We start from the raw sequence: 22,703 nt of genomic DNA, 5'->3' as shown, positions 1-22,703 counted from the left end.
ATGGAGTCGACGCCCATGCGCAATGGAGACAAAAGGAGGAGTCACTCGGTCCCGTGACTCGAAAGACTTCTTCGAAGAAAAACAACTTGTAACACTCCGGCCCAACACCAGATGGCGAGCTATTGCAGAACATGCGAATCTACTGCGACTGATGCCACGAACAGATGTACACTGGGTAAGTGACATTTTCATTATCCTCTAAGAGATTCCAAAAAAGTTTAAAACTTAAGTGTTCATTATGATGGGTTTTGAAAGACCAAGACCGAGCAAGGCAGCAAGATGACACAAAGACATATTTTCCTGTGCTTACCTAAAAAGTTGTTAAGTGACTTGCAGGCAAAGCAGACTGTGTCAATGTGTATCATTCTGTTTTTCCTGTAAGTAAACTAGAAACTCACAATTGCACACTAGCAGATCTGACTATACCCAGTTAACCATTTTGCCAGCTTGGTTGTTACCAGTATGAATGTGTAGCCTATTGCAACAGAAGTATTTACCTGTGTAACAGAAATGTAGCGGAACTCTTTGGACAAGTTATAAAAGCAAGTGTGATAATGGCCTAAAGATTTTACAGACCAGTAGTGCTCAAGCCGCATTCTGATTCTGTTGTTGCATGAATAACCTGAAAATGTGTTCTTCTAAATGTTTTAATACAGGCAGCACAGCAGATCATAGAAGAGTCTGAGGCACAGTTGTGGTGGGCTGGAAAAGAGTTACTAAGGAAACAAAAACTTAAAGATTTTGTTGGCAAAAATGAAAAAACGAAAATCATTGTCAAGATACAAAAGGTAAATTTTGTCTTGAAACATTTAATAGCATTGTTTTTGTCGCCATAATACCTGAGGATGGTCTGGCCCAAAGCCCATTCTCAATAAAATAATAGTCTTTGCTGAAAAACAATTGCTGACAATGGGACAAACTTTATTTTTATTTTACCGGATTCATTACTCCTGGGAAAACAGAACTCTTTTTTTTCCTTTTCCTGCTTTTTGGACAAAATCCTGTTTGTGTTTAATCTGGCAAAGTGAGGTCCTCATTCTCTGTGCAACTCAAGAATCCCACAAGGAATTTGCATAACAATGGAAAGACTCTTGAAAACATTCCTCTATCTTTAGCAATGTCGGCTTATCGCCTTGAATTATTGTTTTTGGTGCCTCAAGTTGAGGGCCTTGTGATATTTTAGAGAGCATAAAATGTACCCTCTAGTTACCACCTCACGAGGTACACAGTGTTTTGTGATTTATTAACCTCATAAGAAATGTATCAACCTTACAATAATATCTTCTAATAATTACAGTAAAACTTAACAGCATTGGCAGCCAAGAATGAACAAATCCTCAGAGTTCTGCTTCTCGCCCCCGCTAAATAACATCTCACCGCTGTAAGAAACTGTTATTAGTTAAGGGGGTGATGACCCACCTTAAGTAATAAACACAATCTTTGTCAGGGTGAATCCTACAAGTCACTAAAGTAACATGAGCTCAAGCCCCTGAAAGCGATGGCGCAAAGAGGCCTAACTTGGAGGCAATGTGTAAAGTATTTTTGCAGTACAAAAACAGTAATAAAGTCAAAATAATCATAATGCCAAACAGAATTAGAGAAATAGAGTAAAATCCAGTAAACAAAATGACAAAAATCCAATAAGGGAACCAGAGATATGATTTTTAAAATGTTTTAAATAGAAATAGCACCACAGAGCTCAAAGTGCTCATAATTGACAATTGTCACAATACACCAGGAGTTAGGCACAATTTAGGGCTGACTGAAATGGTGTGCAGGTCCGATACAACAACCACATTTGTCCTAGTCAAAGATTTTGCCTTCCAATTGAGACCCCAAGTCTCAATATAGCACAAGGATGCAATTCTAAAGTCCCCTACAACTCCAAGGAAGTCACTGAGAGATTTGCATGGTGTCTGGCAGAGGCCAAGAGCAGGGTCCAGGCTAGGTCTAGGTGCCACTGGTGAGCTGGGCAGTTGTTGGAAAGGCCTCTTGTAGCTTGTTGAATCCCTGTGAGTTTGGAGGTCAGCCTATGACACTTAGAAGTACACTACTTTGTCCTGGGTCCAAGAGGGAGCAGGTCCATCCTTTGGTCTCCTTGCAGGTCCAGTCTTCTTCTGTTCTTCTTCAGTTCCAGAAGTGTTCTGAAGTGGGTGCCTGGAGGTGTCTCATTTATGCCTGTCACAAGCTAGTGGGTGGGAATGACTCCTAGTTTCACTCTAATCAATGGAGTACAAATTCCCATTTTCAACTCTAGAACAAAGGCAGGGTTCTTTAGCACCTAGACACTGAATACACCATAAGTGTCTTGGCATCCTGTTCCCTTCCTTTCAAGTGCACCCCAAGTGCTATATATAAACCCGAGAGACAGAAGTCTGGTAAGACTAAGGCAGTGTTCTTCAGCAACCAGACAGTAGATACATGAACATTTTATTGCCATCCTGTTCTCTCCCTTTCAAGCGTTACATGTGGCTCAGCTTACCTGTCAGTCAGGACTTGACACTGCAGAGTCACAAAGGATGCTCCAGCACGCACTCTCATACTCTGTGAGGTTTGGAAGCATCATCACTACCATTCAGGTCACCCTATTGTTTGCTTGCGGGAGGCATTTCACACCTATTCAAGGCTGATTATTGGCTGGAAGAAGCTGGAGAGACAATGCAAATTAGCTTCTAAGAACTTCTGGCAGGGAAAAGGTAACGTTCTAAAAGTTGTGTTTTCTTAATATCTGTTAAACCTCTGACTTCACCATTGAATTATATTTTGAATAACTACTCAGATGGTTGTTTAGTTATTTTTCTAGTTAGTCCCACCGAGAGATACAGTATTAGTATTTTAATCTGGTTTCAATCTGGTTTTCTACATAGGGCAGCTAATCTTTCTATAGTGAAAATAGCTTTTGGCTGCTAGTCAGTGTAAGGGCATGTTAACATTACATTTCTACATGCCCTTCTTTTAAATACCAGCGCCCTGCCTTGTGGGCAACAAGGCCTACATAGGGTGACTTATTAATATTTAAAGAGATAGTTCTGATCTCTTTGAAGGGTTTATTTTTACAGGCCAAATATCAGTTTGACAGTGCTGCACTCAGGCTACAGTGGTAGGCCTTATGCCATGTTTGAATTGCTGCTGTAGTGGATTGCACAACAGGTGCTGAAGTCCACTCGTGGAATTTTCCTTCCAGGCCTTGGGTACACCTTACACCATATACTAGGTACTTATAAGCAAGTTAAATTTGTCAATTAGGAGTATGCCAATTCAACTGTGCTAAAAGAGGGACCATAGGCAATTTACTACTGGATAGCAGGTGTAAAGTGCTTATAGTTTGAAATCCAGCAAAAAATGCAGCCCAGCAAAAGGCAAAAAATCCAGGGTGACAGCGCAGAAAAGACAGATTTCATACAAAGGCTGCCTCCAGCCACGTGCTAGAGTAGACTAATCGTCCTTTGATGAACATTCCTGGTCAGTTGATAAAACATGGACAATTTGTCGTTTCTGCACTAGCACTTGTGTGTGCTGTGCCCCTCTGAACCTATCTCTACTCCTCTGCCACCATATGTCTTAGACAATAATCCTGTACATGGGAAATTCTTCTCCTCACCTGCAGACCACACCTGTCAGCGACTTATCCAAGCCTGGTCACAAATGTATCGCAGTAGGTGGACAACCAGGGGCGGCTCTTCCACTAGGGCGGAGGGGGATTCGCCCCCAGACACCAGCAGCAGCTGCAAACCCTTTAATACAAAACGATAATAAACGGTGTTTATTATCGTTTTGTATTAAATGGGGCGGGGCCATGGACTGTGACGCGAACTGAGGGGAGTACACTGTGCACTCCCCTCAGAGCTCATGTGTTTCGCCAGTGGACTTGGGCCAGCCAAACACACATGCGCAGTAGACTTTCTCTAGCCCAGGCCTGTGTTGCCGTGCTGGAGAGAGCCTGCACAGGCTCCTAGTCTGCTTGGAAGTGCCCTGGCTGGGCACTCCCAGCCAATTCTGATGTTGCTCTGAGCAGCATCAGGATTGATGCAGGGCAGGCTGGAAGCCTGTGCCTGCAGTCGATGGCGGAGGAGTGGAGCAGCGCGGCATAGCGCGGTGACTGGTAAGGTTTAAAAAAATTATTATTATATTTATTATTTTATTTTTTAAAAAACCACCACCACCACGCCCCGCCCCGCCCACCCCTTTTCCCTGCCACAAGGTGGCACTGCGAACAACACCAGGGTGGCCAACAACATGATGTTGCCCGTTCTGTCACCAACCCAGGGCAAGCTCTACCCACAAGGCTGACAGCAAAGGCCACTGACAGCTGTCAGTGTCAGAAAACTGGTCCCTGGCCATCTACTGCCAGGTGGAGGATCCAATCTGGGGCCTTATTAGGCCTCACTTCCAACTATGCAGTCCCTCACTTGCTTCTGAGGTCCCCTTGTCCTCTTAGGTTTCTCAGAGTGCGAGCTACAACTTAGGTTCCAGACACCTTCCTTACATTCATTCCACCAACTTGGGTTACACCTTGTGATTGGCTCCCCTTCTCAAGGTCTGTACACTGAGAGTGAGCATTTGCCTGCAAGTCCCGGACTTCCTTGGTGAACATTCATTCCCCCTCAAGGGTTACACAACCTGTTGTGGTACTATGTAGCAGTCCGCCTGAGAAAGTGCAGGCAGCACCTCCTAGGTCAGAGGTGATCTTATCAGGGTCAGTCTCAGAATGCTGTCTCCTCAGAGCAGGTAACCTCTGACTCTCTGGTCCACCCACTGTGGAAGACATGCACCTTCTTCCCCTTCCTCCAAATCTGGGCCTCTGTGCACTCTGTTTAGGGACAGCACCCATAGAAATTTGTACTTTTAGAGTGCTCCAGGTTGCCGCCCATCCTGGCTCGTTTCTCACAGCTGCAGTCCACTAGCAGCATTTAACTTCCAAGCCCTGGTACACTCTGTATACTATAAAATACTAGAGGAGTTATAGGCAAGTTAAGTATGACAAGTAAGAGTATGCCAATTGGACCTTGTTAAAAGGGGAGTACAGGCACTTTACAACTGGATTAAAGGGGTAATGTGCACAGAGTTCTAAAGCCAGCAAAAATATAAGGTCCAGCAAAAGGAAAATAATATACGATGACAACACAGAAAAGGTGAATTCTCTACAACCACCCTCTCAGGAGCGTGCTCAATACAATGAATTACAGCGGAGGTTGATCTGACAGCAGAGTCAAAGTGTTCCCGGCAGAGACTCAGTAGTGTTTGATGGGAATGCTAGCATCCGAGCTGTGTGCAAGATGTAGGAGAGGCATCTTCTCCCCAAGCGCATCCCAGAAGATGGTCTCTTGAGGAGTGGCATAGAAGAATGCCCACAGTTCCATCGCGAGGGCCCTGTAAAGCATATGTCACTGTTTGAGGGAGAAGAAGACAATGAGTACTGTACGCCTCCTCAGATTCGCTGGCAGGCGGCTCCGTGGATGAGCTGCAGTGTCACAAGGCAACCCCTAAGTAAAAATGTGGTGAGCATTTCACACACTGAGGCTATGGATCTGTAGTACACAATAAAGGAAGGCAGGATTTAATGGAATTTGAGTGTAATGCTTATGAGCAAGAGAAGGACTGTCAAAAATACTAACCTCAAACTTTTCTGTCCGCAGATCCTCTGCCAACGTATGGTTCTCTAAACCACTAGAGGGAGTCTGAGGTGATGCACGTAACTTTTGCATTCATGGCAACGCTGCAGTACTGATAGACACATTCCAGAGGCTAATTCTGCAACAGCCTGCTGCCTTCTCCTCCACGAGTGCCTACACCAACTTAGCTTCCTCAACCACCTCCTCCTCTGATGTTAGAGACACCTTCTCCAGATTTTTCTCTTGCACCTGCACAAGCTTCATAACCTGTTCCACCCACTGCTAGGGACATGGGTGAACAGGGTACATCAAATTCAGGCCACTCTTTAGACCTGGAAGAGAGAAAGCAATGGCCATGAATTAGAAGATTACATCTTACCAACAAGGGAGCCAAGCCACTCACACAGGCTAACTCCCCTCCAGATGACATACAATGCTTTCATGCTGTTGTGAAGGGCAACTAAAAAAAAATGCAATCTCCCATGGTGTCAGTAGAGTAGCAATGCATTCCGTATGGTTTGTAGGGCCTGAAATTAATGAACACACCAGCAACAGTACAGGCAGTAGTGCCCCATTTGGAATGGAAATATAGCGCCCAGAATTTGGCCCTTGCCTTGTTGACTGCCCATCCTAAGCTTGAATCCAACAATGTGGGATCAGCACTGTGGTGATTTACAAAATCCTGTCACGTCGGCTTCAGCACTACCTGACGGAGATAGCAGAAGAATAGATGACTTTGGAGAAAGGGTTAGCTCTATGGTAGCAACTTCAGTAAAAGAAACCAATGTCTTTGCCCTCCTCTTCTGTTACAACCACTCGATGTGTTCTGACATGTCGCCACTGTTAAAAATGATCACAGAAAATTGAAGAGAGGAGGCCAATGTAATAGTTAGAAGGCGGCCAATGCATCAGCGGTCATCATTGATGCAGTGACTGATGTGTTTAACACAGGTTTCCACCGACTGGAAGGGGCTACGGTCCAGTGAAGATAAGAATGGTTACAGTATACAGCGTTCCCTCGGAAATTCCATACAGAATCTTGGACATGCTTATTGACGGGAAAACACATAAATGGTGGCAAGCAAATATAAAAATAGTGGATATTGGCACTGCACACACTGTTGGGGCCTTTCAATATAGGTGCTGTAATTCATCTGCTTTTCATAGCTCCAGAAGATCACAGATGTTCAGGGAAAGCCTCACCCTGTATAGGCGTCAAAGTTTAACCTTTTATCCATGCAAACAAGGTGAATATGATAAGGCTATGGCAGAACCTCAGGAAGGAAGAAGGGTACTTAGTAATCACTGAATTAGAACTATTAATAGAGAGCTTGACTTCCTGCTGCCGTATCAAACATACCTGCCCGTGGAAAGAATTTCCCTTTACGCCCCTGCTTGAAAGTGCAGAATATCAGACAGCTGGGTTTCACATAGCACCTTCGGCATGTTCTCTCAAATATTTACAAAAAACACCTAATCATCCACCAAAGAAGGCACATCATTTACATATGATGGAGCTGCAACACGAGATTTTCGCCCTCCCCTGAAAGGAGTAACAGAGGCTGCCCCATAATCCTAAAGATGCCAAGGAATCTACTGCAGGTTCTATTCTATACAGAAGAAAATGGGACAGTGGGGATCAGTCAAGGACATCAGAGAGTTAAACAAGTTCCTGAAAAAAACAATGCTTTATTCTGCAGAAAGTTCTTTCGACGCATCAGGAATGAGAATACCTTACTTCGTTGGATCTTTCAGATGCACATTTTCATATCTGCCTACAACGGGACCATGGGACAGGACTACCAATTCAGGGCACTCCCCTTTGGATTCAAAGCTGCACCCTGGATTTTCAGAAACTGCTGACGTCTCTTACTGCCTTCCTGCATTTCAAGGGTCACCAGGTATATCACTACTTGGACGATTGGCTCATCAAAGCTCCATTAAGGAGAGAGTGAAATGCCTCTACAACCACCCATAGTGTCAAACCTACAGATTGGGTCTGACACTTAACAGTGAGAAATCTTCCATTGAACCATTAAAAAAAATAGGTTTTAGGAGCAGCATTGAACTCACAGCTAGGGAATGTATTCCCTTCAGCAGAGAGAATGGTGACACTTTAAGCGATGGCAAAAATGTTTTTACTCCGAACAAACCATCCCAGTCAGATATCTGAAGATCTCCTGGGCCTGATGTCATGCAGCATAGGGCTATTGCCCTTTTGCAGACTCAACATGAAACCAGTACAGCAGGAAATAGACCGCCAGAGGTTCATATAAATGGTTCATGGGACTTCCACTGTCAAGAACGCTCAAACAGGCTTAGTTATAGTGTAGGTCCCCACCAAATCTCAGTGTGGGCTCCCATTCCTAACTTAACAGTCAGAATGGCAATGACAGTGGATGCATCTATGGAGGGCACATGAAGGAACTGATGGCCAGAGGCCTCTGGTTGGACTCAGATGCTCCTCATCAACATCTTGGAGCTGCGGGCCGTAGGGCTAGGCCTGTAGCCATTCCTCATGAGGGTTACTGGTCGAGCCGTGCCGATCAGAACGGACAACACAACTTCGATGTATTACATTGCAAGACAAGCAGGAACGAGGCCCCATTCTATATCGAAAGAAGCACAGAAGCTGTGGAATTGGGCAGTCCCCAACAAAATGGAATTGTAGTTGAACATCTCCCAGGATACCAGAACGACCAGGCATATGTGCTCAGCTACGCTGTCTCAGACCGAGAGGGAAGGGGGTCTGTATCAAGACCATGGGAATTAGATGTTCCACATAAGGAACTTGCCCACATTAGACCTGTTTGCCACTCTGTAGAACAAAGACTTGACAGTGAGGCACCAGCAGGTTCTGGCAACCAGCATCCAACAGCTATGCCTTTTCAATGACCTGGTCGAATGCCTTTGCATATACCGTTCCTCCGTTTTTCCTGAGTCCCAGTTTACTGAGGAAAATGAATACCGATCACTGTTTCCTCATCCTCATTACCCTGGTTTGGCCTTACCAGTACAGCGATCTCCAGGAAATGCCCATATATCTGGTAGTACTGCTGAAGTCTCACCCTAGACTCCTCTCCAGATACTAGATGCATGCTCCTTGAGTCACTCAGTCTGACAGCCTGGTACCTGACCACCTAGAATTTGATCATTTAGACAATCCACTAGACTTTAAGAAATAAACCAGCGACTACACTTACAAAGCCAAGTGCAAGTGTTTCTGTGGCAAAGATAGGGACTTTAATGCAGTTTCTGTGCAACTCTACCAAGTGCTTCCATACTTGCTGGATCCAGATAAGCGTTGTCTTAAATATTCTTCATTGATAATCAGGCTCACAGGTAATTCCAGGTTCAGGAGAACCGAGGATTGTGCCTCATTTTTGTTTTCACAAAAGTTCATAAAACAATTCAAGGATTTTTTTTAAGCGCTTTCCTGCTGGGTTGAGGCACTCCAGTGTCCTGAGAGCTGTACACAGTCCTGAGTGAGTTCATGTTGCCTCCTTTCAAACCGATCCATAAGGCACACCTAAAATTTAGCTTGTGGAAGGCAGCACTATTACTTTTCCTCATATGAATACGGAGAGTATTGGAGGTGCACTTTTTGTTTCCATGAAAGAGCATTTTCTTTAATTTACCAAAGACAGGCATCCAATGGCCCAACCTTTAGTTTATGGGTAAGGTTCCTATAGACTTTAATTTTGAATTAACTTCGTTCCATTTTCCGGCATCATCAGTTTAAAAATCTTTGTACTTGCTGGATATCTGCAGATGCATTAGATTTTACATGGGCAAGGCAAAAGGCATGCATATATCAGATCAGCTGTTTGTGTCTTTTCGTCCATCCGGGAAGGAGACACCAACTGCCCAAATAGAGTATAGCATGTTGGCAATCGTTGTGCATCACCTTCTGCCACAATAAGGTGAAACATCCCCTCCTAGGTGAAATGAGGGCACATTCCACCAGAAGCAAGGCAAAAGCTGGTGTACTTTACGCTGGAGTGCCTGTACAAGGCATTTGCCAAGCAGCCAGATGGAAAAGCAGGCAAGCACTAATACCTAGATTTTAATGCAGCAGCTGATTCGGCAGTGGGGCAGGCAGTTCTCCACAACCTGTTTCAGTAAGGGTGAGCCTGCTTCCAGTTTTATTTAAATGTTATGTACTGCTTGCTAGTCTAATTCACCCATGTGAATCTATGAAAGTTCATTCTGGAGAAGAAATTACTAAGCTGTAAGTGCATTTCTCCATTGTTGGTATCTTTCATGACTTCACCTTCAACCATCTCTCCAATCCCGGTCAGAGCCTCACTTCTATCATATGTACTCCTTACACTTGTGCTATGAAATCTGAGCTATGGTGGCATTAGGACGACTCCCTAGTAGGCACTGCTTTGGGGATGCCACCAAACAGACTACTGGTTCCTTCTTTAATCTGATCACCACTTGTCGCAGATACTGAATACTGTGTTACAATTCCATTTGGGGGGCTCTATGTCTGGGACTGGCAACAGACCTGATTTTCACTGCAGAGCCGGAAAAGTGTTTACAGGAGATCCCTTTATCCAGGAGGCATGCTGCCTTCCATTTACTATTGCTAATCTGTTCTAGGATATCTCCTTCCCACAATTGTCTGTTTTTCAATGGTGTCTGTATTTGTGTTGGCCTCATGGGCTTTACAAATCAAGGGTATCAAGTGATGTCCCTATTCCAGCTTCGAAGATATATGTGGAGTCTAGCCTGGTGGGAACGCCAGCCCAGATCTTCCTGGCCATCATAGCTAATTTAGCCAGTGGAAGGAACAGTCCTGATTGGACACTGAAGGCTCCCTCCCGCACCTCTAGGAAGGAGATTAACGTTTCTGCAGAGAATAGGTTCCCCAGTGTGTATCACCCACCAGCCACTACGGGCTGAAATAGCATGAGCTTTATGTGTGAATGGTTCAAGCCATGGGAGCCACGCGCCTAATTCTAATGAGAATGCGAGTCTCTTCAGGTTTCTTTATGCAGCGGATTCCCCGATGCTGCTGCTCACTTGTATGACATAAGGACGATCAATTGCGATCTTTCCCTTCCTCCAGTGTTTCCTCCATTGCATTACGACCAACAACCCTTCCTGCCAATGCTGTTATTTATTGTGAAATCCCAGCGTGACGGCTGGGAACGATTAATCAATGATTTAAAACATGTGAATATACACCAGTGCTAAATCTCTTCCCACATTTCTCCCATCCTTCCTAGTCTCGTTATGGTCTCAATTAAATATGCATATGAAATGTTGTGCTTTGAGAGACAGATTTATGCCTAAGACCGTTTGATATTTAAATTGTATAGTTATTTTTAGTTTAGCACTGTACAATCTGAAGATGGTATCCATAAAAGGCAACAGATCCTCGCATTTTTATAGAAAACCAGAAATGTATATTGAACATTCTATTATTGAAGCATAAGCATGATGAGTTAGCAAATGATTAACATGACTGATATTAAAGCTATGTTTATTAGTAAATCCTTACAACCACGCACCATTTAACAAAAATGGGTATGAGTGCAGACGTCTTATGAAAGAAATAAAATGGAAACAAAGATGCAGAGGAGTATTAAACAAATTAAAAAATGATATGATCAAATCTATAGGATTGAAAAAAGAAAGCGCAGGTGTCAAAAATGAAACAGAAAGGAGACGAAGCCGTACCATAATGGTTGCTCTTCAGAAGCAGGAATAAAAGCAGTTCAAACTCTCACGTAGGCAGATGCTAGTGCATTCTGGGTAAGAAGCTATGTGACTGAGTTGGGGCGACGCTAGAGATTAGGCACGCCAAGGACTATTTGAGACACATCTGCATGATGAATTCCTAAAATCTGGAGTTTCTGTCACAGCCTGACTGCAGTACATATTGATCACATGTATACTAACTTATGGTACATTGTACATTTTAGTTACTAAACTTAGAAACGTGTGTGAAACATAAACCAGTGTGTATAAATGTTGTGGCCCTCTCAGCGAACATTTTGTTGCTGTATTGGCGTGGAACGTGTGATACTCCAAGAGCTAAATGAGTCCCTACGACTGCTGTTTGATTAGCATAGATTTGTAATAGCAAGTGACCACCTTAAAATGACCTTACTTTTAATATTACATGTACATTGCCGCCCGCTGCCAGAAGGGACAAGGCGCCCCAGCACGTGAGCCCATGATCAGCAGTGAAGAGCAAAAACAGATGATGATGTATTACTACAAAAAGCAAGAAGAACTCAAGGTATGAAAGGCTCCTTTTAACCTTGTGTTTCACATAGCATTGTCTGCTTGCTTTAGGAAAGTCAACAAATGTTAAAACTGCACCTTTATATGATGTACTCCTTTCACAGATCATTTGATACATCTTTGGCTGAATATTGTTTAGCTCAGGCATCTCCAACGAGTACCTCGCGAGCTTCTCGTAGCTCTCCAGCTACCTGTCAGAAGCTCTCCTGTGTGCAGCAAAACCTACTGAATTAGTAGTTTTCGTTTGGTTGTATGAATGTATATCTGTGTGTGTATGTGTATATACATATATACGTGTGTGTGTATATACATATATATGTATATACACACCAATATTATAAAGTGCATTTGAGATGATAATATATGTATCTATGCAGGAATCATAAACTGAGTATTTTTATTTTTTTAAACATGGTTGAATTTCCAAAATATATTTTAAACTGATATTTGAGGTATAAATTATGCATCCTTGGGGAGTCTTACTACCAAGAATATTACCTGGGTGTCAGCAGCGTTGCTGCTATGGCTGTCATGCATTACACATGTGGAGGCAGTCCACATTGACAGATACTTTTTAATGTTACTGCTGGCAAGTGTGCCTGAGGTGAGCACTGCTGGTGATCTTATTTATGGTAGCCACTTATGTAATTTGTCTGATCTGTGGTCACTGTTACAACACTAATAATATTAACAGTAACTCAGGATGAGTTTCACTGAACATAAGTAGCTCTTATTTCAGAAAAGGTTAGAGACCCAAGGTTTAGCTACTATGGCTGCAGTACATAGTCAGAGTACTTTCAGTGGTAAAGACCTTTGTTCTGAATCATATAATTGTTATCCTCAAAGGGCCACATTCTGAATTCCCTGTTATCTCCTCTGGGAGATACCAGGGCCAGATTTAACAGACAATTCTGGCCCCTGAGACACCAGAGAGAGGTATTCCCTGCAGGATAGAGCTCTGTGCAACTTGTAATGTGGCTGAAATGGCAGGTGCAGGGAGTTGATATCCCAGCCTGCCGGATCTTATTTTAAAACAAAATAATGTTAAATCCTTTTTAGCTTGGCGTTTGCAACCATGTAGGCCTCTCCTGGCTGAGAACGAAACCTGATGGCCACCCCTACCTCACTCACTATCTGCCAGTAGACAAACAGAACCGTTCAATGCTGTGTTTGGTCAAGGATGAGAATTCGAATCATATACTTTATTGTTGTCCAATGAATGTTTTAACCTGCTTTCTAAATTGAGTCATAGCCCCAGTCTGTTGTTTTTACTTGCTTTGTAAATCCTGGGGATTGGTCCATTTTGTTTCTAATGGTATAAAAGAGGAAAGTAGTGGGTGTGAGCCACGGAGTCGGTGATATGATTTATTTGTCACAAGGTATTTTTATTGGTTTAAATAAAACCCTAAAAACAGGGCTGAAATAGACACTTTTAAGCTCATACTGTCTTCCTCATTATGGCGCTCACTAGGAGTAGCCTCTATAACTTTTGGCCTAAATCGGCATTGCATGTCACACTGCATTACGTTAGTTTCTGGGACAAATCCTCCAGGTCAAACCTGGAAGAATATGTCCCATGATAAAGGTCGAGCGTTACAGGTAAATATGGGCCAATCTGAATGCTACACTGATTGCTGCATATAAATCCTCATTCCAAAGATAATGAGGCTTTAATTCTCAATAATGTTATAACCTTGTATGGCCTATACATGTTGATTTGTCAGTAATATCCGTTGCAGTATTACGATCTCCCAATTACTGCAGAACTCTTGATGGAACCCTATATAATACATGCCTTTATCTTTCTTAAATGCAAAAACGACAGATGATGGACGGAATGCGGAACAAATCAAACATTCACCCCAGTCAGAGATCTGGGTTTAACCATCAATATTTTTTTGCTTGCCATCCCATTCCAGCCACATGCAAATCAGTCTTGACCCTGCTCTCTATGGGAACTGTCCAGCCCGAACTGCCAGCCAAGGTCCTCCCTGGACCAGAAACAAGCATCCTAGGACTGGTTTTGGGGTATCATAAGCCAGGTTAGCTTGAATGTGGTGGCATAGTGAGCACAGGACCCACGTCTGGGCATACCCTTACCACTCAAAATGCAGGAAATCCCACCAAGTCAACAATAGTGAGTAAACAACCCCCTGCTCTGCCCAAAAAAACACACCAGTTTGGAAGCAAACGTGGTCAACCCGCCACTACCTTCTGGCCATGGCAGGCATCAAAAGACTATTTCAGATGCCCCACCCTCAGGCTCGGCACCTAAACCGTAAATAACTGCTTCCATCCCGAGCCGAACACAAGTAGATGAGGCGTTAGAAACGATGAGAAAGGACAATGAGGTGGCAAAATCCATGGGAGCGCTCTAACTTCCTGCTTCTTGTGGCACTTTTTTTAGGCCACAATACAAGCCAGCCTCTAAATCTTCTTCAGGTGAAACATCTTTATCATACAGTAAAGGTCAGCCACACACACATCCTCACACAGAGGTTTTTATAAGGGTTCATATAGGGGAAACAACTACAGGGGTAGAGGTAAAACATCCTCCCCTTGATTCTCTACCACTGTCTATAAACAGTGACTCACTCCAGCTTCCCTCCGATTACCAAACACCTTCAGTTATTCCTCCAAAATTGGCAACACATTACAACAGATAAATGTGTGTTGGATATTATCCAACATGGTTGCTGTCTGAAACTCAGTTCCACACCTCCACACATCCCACCTCACTGTCACAAACTTTCACAGGATCACATCACTCTTCTCAAACAAGAAGTACAGTCTTTACTAGCAAAAGGGGCAGTAGAACCAATTCCAATTCAACATCAAGGGAACAGAGTGTACTCCCTTAACTTTCTCAGTCCCAAGAAAGATGTCTCTCTAAGATCCTTCCTAGATCTGACCTTTAAACCATTACATTATATCAGAACATTTTCATATGGACATAGTCACAAGATGTGCTCCCCTTGCTACAACAGGGTGACTTTCTATCAGCATTAGATCTAAGAGACGCCCATTTCCATATTCCTATGCACCTAGCTTTGTCATAGAAGGACAACACTAAGAGTTCAAGGTGCTCCCATTCGGAGTCACTGTCACCAAGAATGTTTACAAAATGCTTAGCAGTGGTAGCAGCTCACCTGTGCAGACAGAAAATTCATGTGTACCCATACCTAGACGAATGGCTTATCAAAGCTAGCTCTCTCAAACAATGCCTCAGCCACATTCAAGCCACAATAGACTTGCTTCATCAATTAGGGTTCACAGACAATTTTCAAAAGTTGCGTCTCACCCCACTTCAGGTACAACCTTACCTTGTGGCCATAATACACAGTTAGGCATAGCTCACCCAAATAAAGCGGGAATACAGAATTTTCAAAAACAGCTTTTTCACTTTCGCCACAATCAACAAGTCACAAGAAAATCAATCATGTGACTTTTGGGAATTATGGCTTCTTGCATCGAATCGCGCCACATTCATGTCTTCACATGCGACCGTTGCAGGAATGTCCATGACACCAATGGTCTCAGACACAGGGTCCTTTACAGAATCTAGCTTTGGTAGATGACCATACCTTTCGCTCTTTGCTATGGTGGAACAAAAATAACTTCTTGAAAGTGCGGCCACTTCTGGACCCTGTTCCCCAGGTCATTCTGACAATGGACGCTTCCCAGACGGGATGGGTGGCCCACCTCCAAGACCTCACAATACAGTGTCTTTGGGATCATACTCACAGACTTTTGCACATCAACTATTTAGAGTTGCTAACTGTTTATCTAGGACTCAAGGCCTTTGTGATCCATCTAATCCACAAAGTAGTCCTCATCTGCACAGACAACATGACTACCATGTTTTATCTGCAGAAACGGGACGAAACACTCACTACAGTTGTCACGCCTTGCACAGACAATTTGGCACAGCACTATTTACCACAACATTTACCTGTTAGCGGAACACCTCCCCGGGGTCACACAACAATTTTGCTGACTTCAGCAGGATGCGGCAACAAGTCCACGAGTGGGAACTCCCCACCCCAAGACTCCTCCAACCCTATTTCTAAAAGTGGGGATTTCCAGACAAAGTGCCCAAACTTCGCCTCCAGGTTCCCACACCCTCAATCTAAGGGCAATGCTGTATGGATCAACTGGTCAGGGATATTTGCCTGCACGTTTTCACCTCTCCCTCTCCTTCTGTATGTAGTTCAGAAGCACAGTTAAAATTCTCCCACACTAATTGTGGTGGCATCCACATGAGCAAGACAACCATGTTTCACCACTCTACTGGACCTATCAGTAGAGCCACATCAGAAATGTCCCGTCAACGTGGACCTTCACACTCAGAACCAAGGTTACAACAGGCACCCAAGGAGAATCTCGCAATTTGGCTCCTGAAGTCATAGAATTTAAGTATTTAAATCTACCTCAAGAATGTATGGACATTCTTAAAGAAGCACGCAGACCAACGACTAGAGCATGTTATGCAGCAAAGCGGAGACGCTTTGTTCACTATTGCATTTCTAAAAACTTGGATTCTATCCAAGTGTCGGTACAAAATATCACTTTGTATCTTCTCTATTTGCAAAAAGCAAAACTGGCATTTACCTCCATAAGATTACATATAGTAGCCATAGCTGCTTATCTTCAGAACAGGCAGCATCCTTCTCTTTTTAAAATCCCTATCATAAAGGCTTTCATGGAAGGACTAAAAAGAGTGATACTGCCAAGATTACCTCCACTGCCTTTTTGGAACTTTAATATAGTACTCACTTGACTTATTGGACTACCTTTTGAACCACTACATTCATGCCCTCTGCATTTTCTTTCATGGAAGGTAGCCTTCTTAGTTGCAGTTGTTTCCTTGAGACTTGTAAGTGAGCTCAAGGCATTAGCATTTCTAGAACCATTGTTCCAGATACATTAAGATAAGGTGGTTCTTTGCACTAACCCAAAATGTCTACCAAAGGTAGTACCTCAATTCCATCTCAACCAAACTATTGAGTTGCCATTTTTCCCCACAACCTGATTCAGTTGCTGGAAGAGCACTACACGTGTTCTATAATGATAGAACTAAAACTTTCAGAAAGACAAAACAGCTTTTTGTTGCTTTTCTGAACCACTTAAAGGTAACCCTATTACTAAATCCAGCATAGCAAGGTGGATTGATAAATGCATCCAAACTGTTAAGCAGAAGCTAAGAGGCCACTACCTTTTACCCCTAGAGCACATTCAACACATAAGAAAGGTGCATCTATGGCATTTCTGGGTAACATATCTAGAGTTGACATTTATAAGGCAGCTACGTGGTCAACACCACACACTTTCACTAAACACTATTGTGTGGATGTTTTAGCACACCAGCAAGCCAACGTAGATCAGGCAGTTCTGCTTACTCTTTGTCAAGGCACTGTAACAGCCATGGTTAGCCACCCCTTCTTGGGAGACACAGCTTTACAGTCTGTGTAGAGTATGTGTATCTACAGCCACACATGCCATCAAACAGAAAATGTTACTTACCTAGTAAGCATCTGTTTGTGGCATATAGTGCTGTAGATTCACATGTGCACACCGGCCTCCCTGGACACCTGTGGCTGTTACAGTCTTTTGATATACATTTGCATGCATGGTTATTTGCTTATCTTTACACTACACTCCATACATCACCACCTGCGTGAAAACAATCTGAAGATAGTCGAGGACCATGCGCATTGCCAGCAAGAGGGGGAGTCATTCTACATTGTGACTTGAAAGACTTTTCGAACAAAAACAACTTGCGACCTTCTGGACCCAACACTAGATGGAGGAAGTATGCAGAGCATGTGAATCTACAGCACCACAAACAGATGCTTACTGGGTAAGTAACATTGTCCTTCAGAAATACAGCAAAACAGGATACATCTTGGCTATTAAGCTCCAATTCCAGACATATCTGTGATCTTCCAACATGACCCTGCATTGTAATATATGTAGAAATTAGCAATTCCAAAGGGGAAGCACTTCTCGGCTGTAAGACATAGCAGGATTAATGTAGCCTTTATGATTTTCAGTATGGGTTCCGCAGTAGGGCTATATCATTTTGTATGCAGGCTCAAAAAAGAAAATTAGTGTGGAATGCTTGTTCTCTAAAGAAGACAGGTGGTATATTGTAGGTGAACCTGTATCTGTTATCTGACACCTTTGTAGTTGTAAACTGGAGTATAACTTAAATCTTGTTGACTCTAGATGCCAAATGTTCCTTGTTTTTTTTTTGTCTACCGAATAACAAGTTCTCCCAGAAGAATTCTGACATAAACTTTAGCCTTCATATCTAACAGGTCAGTTAATTGATAATTGCCTAGATTGTTCCTAATGCTCTTTTTTTAATGACGGGGGTAAAGTATGGAGCCTGTGCCTGATTAGAGAACCTGAAAGACCATAACTAAGGGGCAAGGGAATTGTTTCCAGTAATCTACATCTGCATTGAACAACGTGCCTGATAAGCCATTAGGTCCTACGGCACCACTACACATACACTACTTCAAAGTCCCTTCAGTTCTGAAAGAATTGATGTTTGCCAAACTGTATCTCGACTTGTCCTTTAAGGACCGAGTATGTATTTTTGCCTGAAAGCTGAATGTTGGGCAGTGTCTTTTTCAGTGCCTTCAGTAGAATAAGTTTTACTCCTATAGATTTCCCATTAAAAGAAGTCTACACAGTTCCCTGTGTTTGGCCCATTAATCTCAAGCAGTGTGTTAATAAATTGGCAGAATATACTCTGGTCTCTTAGCCGTGACAGTCTGTAAACAAGTTGCCAATGAGCAGCAAAAAGATTTCCTTTTGGTTCTTTGCAGGCATAAAATAGTTCAAAATTATGCTTAGTCTATATAGTTTTCTTGTATGTTCCTGTAAGGGCTCCAGTGTCCGATCTGCTCATTTTTAAACCAGCTAGTTTAGAAGGGATTTCTAGTTTGATATCTTTTACTGGTCCTTTTTGATCTAGCACAACATGCTAAATATTAATTTAGTGATTGAATTATCTTGACCCAGTAGATTAATATTTTAGAGGGATATGTACCATTAATCTTAATTTTCCTAAATTATTTAGTGTACTCAAGTGACTAACAATTTTTCTGTTTATTTGTAAAGTGAACTCCGCATCTGATCATCTTAAGGTATTGGAGAGCTTTTGTGTGCCCTATAAGCTCAATATAGTCAGTGACTGCAGATATACTACTAAAACATGTTTCTATAGGAAAATGATCACTTGCTCTCCTATGTCTCGTCCACATTACTTTAAAGACATAATATAGCAAGAACAAGCAGAGTGAAATAAAAGTATAGCCAGTACAGCCCATCTCCTGTAAGATAATGTGTGTAACAGTAGGACAGATCGAACTTTGTTCGGTCATTCAATGGCCTAAGTTATAAACTTTGTAAACCTTTTACTGTGGACGCACCTGTTTTGTCACATCTCTGATAAATATGGTCTATGCTATCAGTATCAAATTTAGGGGTAGTTGGGCACAGTGAATCGTTGGCCTGGCTATGCCAAATTAAGTTTAAGTTAAGACCAACTGTGAAAATTACATGGGTGTTAGGATGAATGTACCCTAACGTCTCAACCTATTTGCAAATGTTTTCTATAGTTAACTTTCAATCACTTGAATGAATAATCATTTAAACATCAATTAGTTAAATTAGAAGTACCCTGAATTCCTCCCAACTACTTATATAACAATAGCACCTAAGTCGGTTTGTGTTAGAGTAATCGTGTTAGCAGTGAGGTCAAGGAAACTTATATTGATAGCCACCCTAAGCTTCTGCTATGGTTAATGTTCCTTGTTGTAGGGATGAATAATTCCATTTATCCACTCACGGCTAAGGGTAATAGGTACCAAGTTTCTTGTAAACAGAGGATATTCCTTTTAAAAAAGAAAACGATAGTGACATGATCCCTAATAACTAAGCCTGCAAAATTTCAACATAACCATGTGCTGGTTAAATTGTGCAAGTTTGAAATTATTGGTTGCGGAAAGTGTTTTAACAGCATTGTCCAGTATTTTGATTTGGTGCTGCAAATTTGGTGTCACAGGTTCATGGCCAACCTAGCGGTTATCATTTTCAGTTCAGTAAAACAAGCTCCATTGAATTGGATATTAGAAAAATACCTGGGGGGGTGGGGAGAATGAATTAAAGAAGTTTGAATCTAAGAACGCAAACTCAGAACTTACAGAACATTCTGTCCACATAGTAGATGTTCGAACACTGGGCGAGTGTTAAATTGACAGTGTTAGTAGCATTTGCACAGCCACACTAAGGGATGAAGAGTTTTAAAGCTGGCATGGCCTGAAAGCTTGTATAATGCATACAGGTATCTTATGAACATTCCTATAGTACTCTTCATGCAGTGCCCCGTTCACATTTGCCATACAGGAAAGTGGTCACATAGTAAGACTGAGTGTCCTTACCTATTTAACAGGGCTCGAAAAATCTACTTGACCACTATGTTTTTAGATTCCACTCGATTTCAGTCAGAAACTGAATTATCAGTTAAGATGCCTTTAACTCTTATTCTTGTTACATTTGCTCTGTGTTCAGAGACAGAGATCAGAAGTCAGTTTGTCTTATTGCAATGCAAAGACCTTTTCCTTGTGACTGCAGAGTTCCAGGATTTTGTAAGGTAAACTGTCTGACCTATGTGAAATAAAACGGTTTTGGTATCGGGTTTTTCCTAAGGCACAACATTTATATAACTAAGTCACCTTTACAAACATTTCAAAATATAGTTCACTATTTGTGAAAGACCATTTGTTCAACTTCTGTGTGATTAAAAAATATTTTAATAGAATGAAAAAAGTCAGAACACTTTACTTGGTGATGTGCAAATGGTAAATGTTTTCTGAACCCCCATTTTCACAGATTGCTGTTAATACATTATATAGTTTTATCAGTAAATCTGCAAGTTAATGGGAAGGTTTTTGGAGATTTCTTGGAAATGTACTGTCTGTAGATGACAGTGCACTAACTACCACATCATGCTTTAGTAATATATTTATTAAAAGTGAGTGTTCAAACATAAACTGAGAAACACCCCCGCCCTGGTGGCAAAGCTTATTAGAAAACTAAGAGGCAAGTAATGCATAGATCATGTGTACCCTATATGTGGGCTAGATTTATTATACATGGAGCAATTGTTTAGTGTATTTAATCAAACAAAAGAGAATTTTTTTTTAGCAGAAATGAAGAACTCGCATATTTGAAGGTGCACGCATATGAGTGAATGAAGAAAAAGGCGATTGTAAAATACAAAATTTGTCTAGGATCACACAATTTGAGACCCATTTCCGGGTCAAGTAGATTATTCAAGCTACTCGACCTGCAGGTCTAGTAACATTTTTATGATTTTTCAAAGCCTGCTATAGCTCACATTTGAGAAGCAGCTGCATAGTTTTAAGCTCACTCTTTTACGAAACCATATTGTGACAATCTGCATGCTAGTTAGAGGCCCTAGTTGCTTAAATAGTTTTGAGAACCTTGATTGCTTCCTTGCCTCTGCTTCTCTTCTACCACCACCACCACTACTTCACAGAAGGTGCAGGGAATGCTTTACAGTGTATGCATGTGTAATATAGATCTAAAAGTGTTGCTTGTAACTACTGGTGTTCTGCATATTTTGTTATGTTACAGATTCACATGTGACCTTTCTAGTTTCTAGCACAGAAAAAAATACGCTTAACCCAGTGGGGACAAATCATTAATTAGAAGTGCTATGATGGTATGCTTTAGGGACACAATCGGGATTTCTTCCACCTATGCCTGAAGACAAAAACTAAAACTTTAAAAAAAGGTCGTATTGTGGACCGGGCACTAGATGACAGGACGACACTCTATTATCATATGGAGCTGCAACAGAATAAACAAATGTTTATTGATAAGTAAAAAAAATACTTTTTTTGTTCGCCCTAAACCCTCCTTTCCCCTTTCTCTTGGTTCCCCCTTCTCTCTGCATACACCCTATTAAATCCTCTGAATGTGACGAAATGTGTATATTTAGGCTTCTGTTTTTTGGTGTGTTAATCAATCTGGTTGGTCCATCCTACAAACACCGGTACCTAGTGTAATTTGCACTATAGGAAAGACATGTATATACATTAAAAACAGACACCTGATGCTGCAAGGCAAGTATTAGCTTAATCTTTCAGCATTGTGCTGCACTGTGTGACATTTAGTTAATTGTTTTTCATACACTGGCCTTTGTTTCTTTTCAGAAACTTGCAGAAAATGATGACGACTCGTGCTTAGACTCCGAGTGGGCTGACCCACACACGCTAAAGAGGCAGTTTCAAGGAGTAAAAGATATTAAGTGGGGGCCAAGATGAAGATTTTTATTCACCATCCATTTCTAGCATTAATTGTTCAAAGACTAATGTGGAAAGGTTTGATACCCCATGGAGACACAGAATCGGACGATTGTGGGGAAACTTTATTTTTCTGCGTTTTTGGTTCTTATTACGTTTCGAGCAACTTATTTATAGGGACAGGCACATATTTAAAATATGCATTTTATAGTGCACCACAATGTCTTTAATTATCCAATTGTACCATTTTGGAAATAAAGTGCATATAATATTGATTGACTTTTTTATGTTTTATTTTTGTATGCTTTCTGAGATAACTTAGTTCAATCATGTGTGCACTCTACTTTCGCGAAGGCTAGTACCAGAATATCGAAGCTTGGCGAGGCTCCATCGAGCCACCTCAAGGGACATTTTCCAGATAGCAGATTTGTGAATTTGATTGGACTGCTTATTGATCATTAACGATATAGTTACACAACAAAAGCCA

General features: G+C 42.0%; 1 protein-coding gene across 2 annotated transcripts in view; it reads left to right on the top strand.

Moving 5' to 3' along the window:
* CFAP298 (cilia and flagella associated protein 298) overlaps positions 1 to 22,491 on the top strand; it is a 74,194-nt gene extending 51,703 nt beyond the window's left edge. For both annotated transcript variants that reach the window (XM_069204031.1, XM_069204032.1), the window contains exons 6-8: positions 657 to 788; positions 11,773 to 11,868; positions 22,127 to 22,491. In XM_069204031.1, coding sequence (XP_069060132.1) covers positions 657 to 788; positions 11,773 to 11,868; positions 22,127 to 22,237 — 339 coding nt within the window. In that variant the 3' untranslated portion in view covers positions 22,238 to 22,491. The remainder of the gene's footprint in view (positions 1 to 656; positions 789 to 11,772; positions 11,869 to 22,126) is intronic.
* The last annotated feature ends 212 nt before the right edge of the window (positions 22,492 to 22,703 follow it).

This window comes from Pleurodeles waltl, chromosome 8 (assembly GCF_031143425.1).
Source record: "Pleurodeles waltl isolate 20211129_DDA chromosome 8, aPleWal1.hap1.20221129, whole genome shotgun sequence".
NCBI classification, from domain to species: Eukaryota; Metazoa; Chordata; class Amphibia; order Caudata; family Salamandridae; genus Pleurodeles; species Pleurodeles waltl.
Note: the sequence above shows the minus strand (reverse complement) of the source record. Positions and strands in the feature narration are given on the sequence as shown.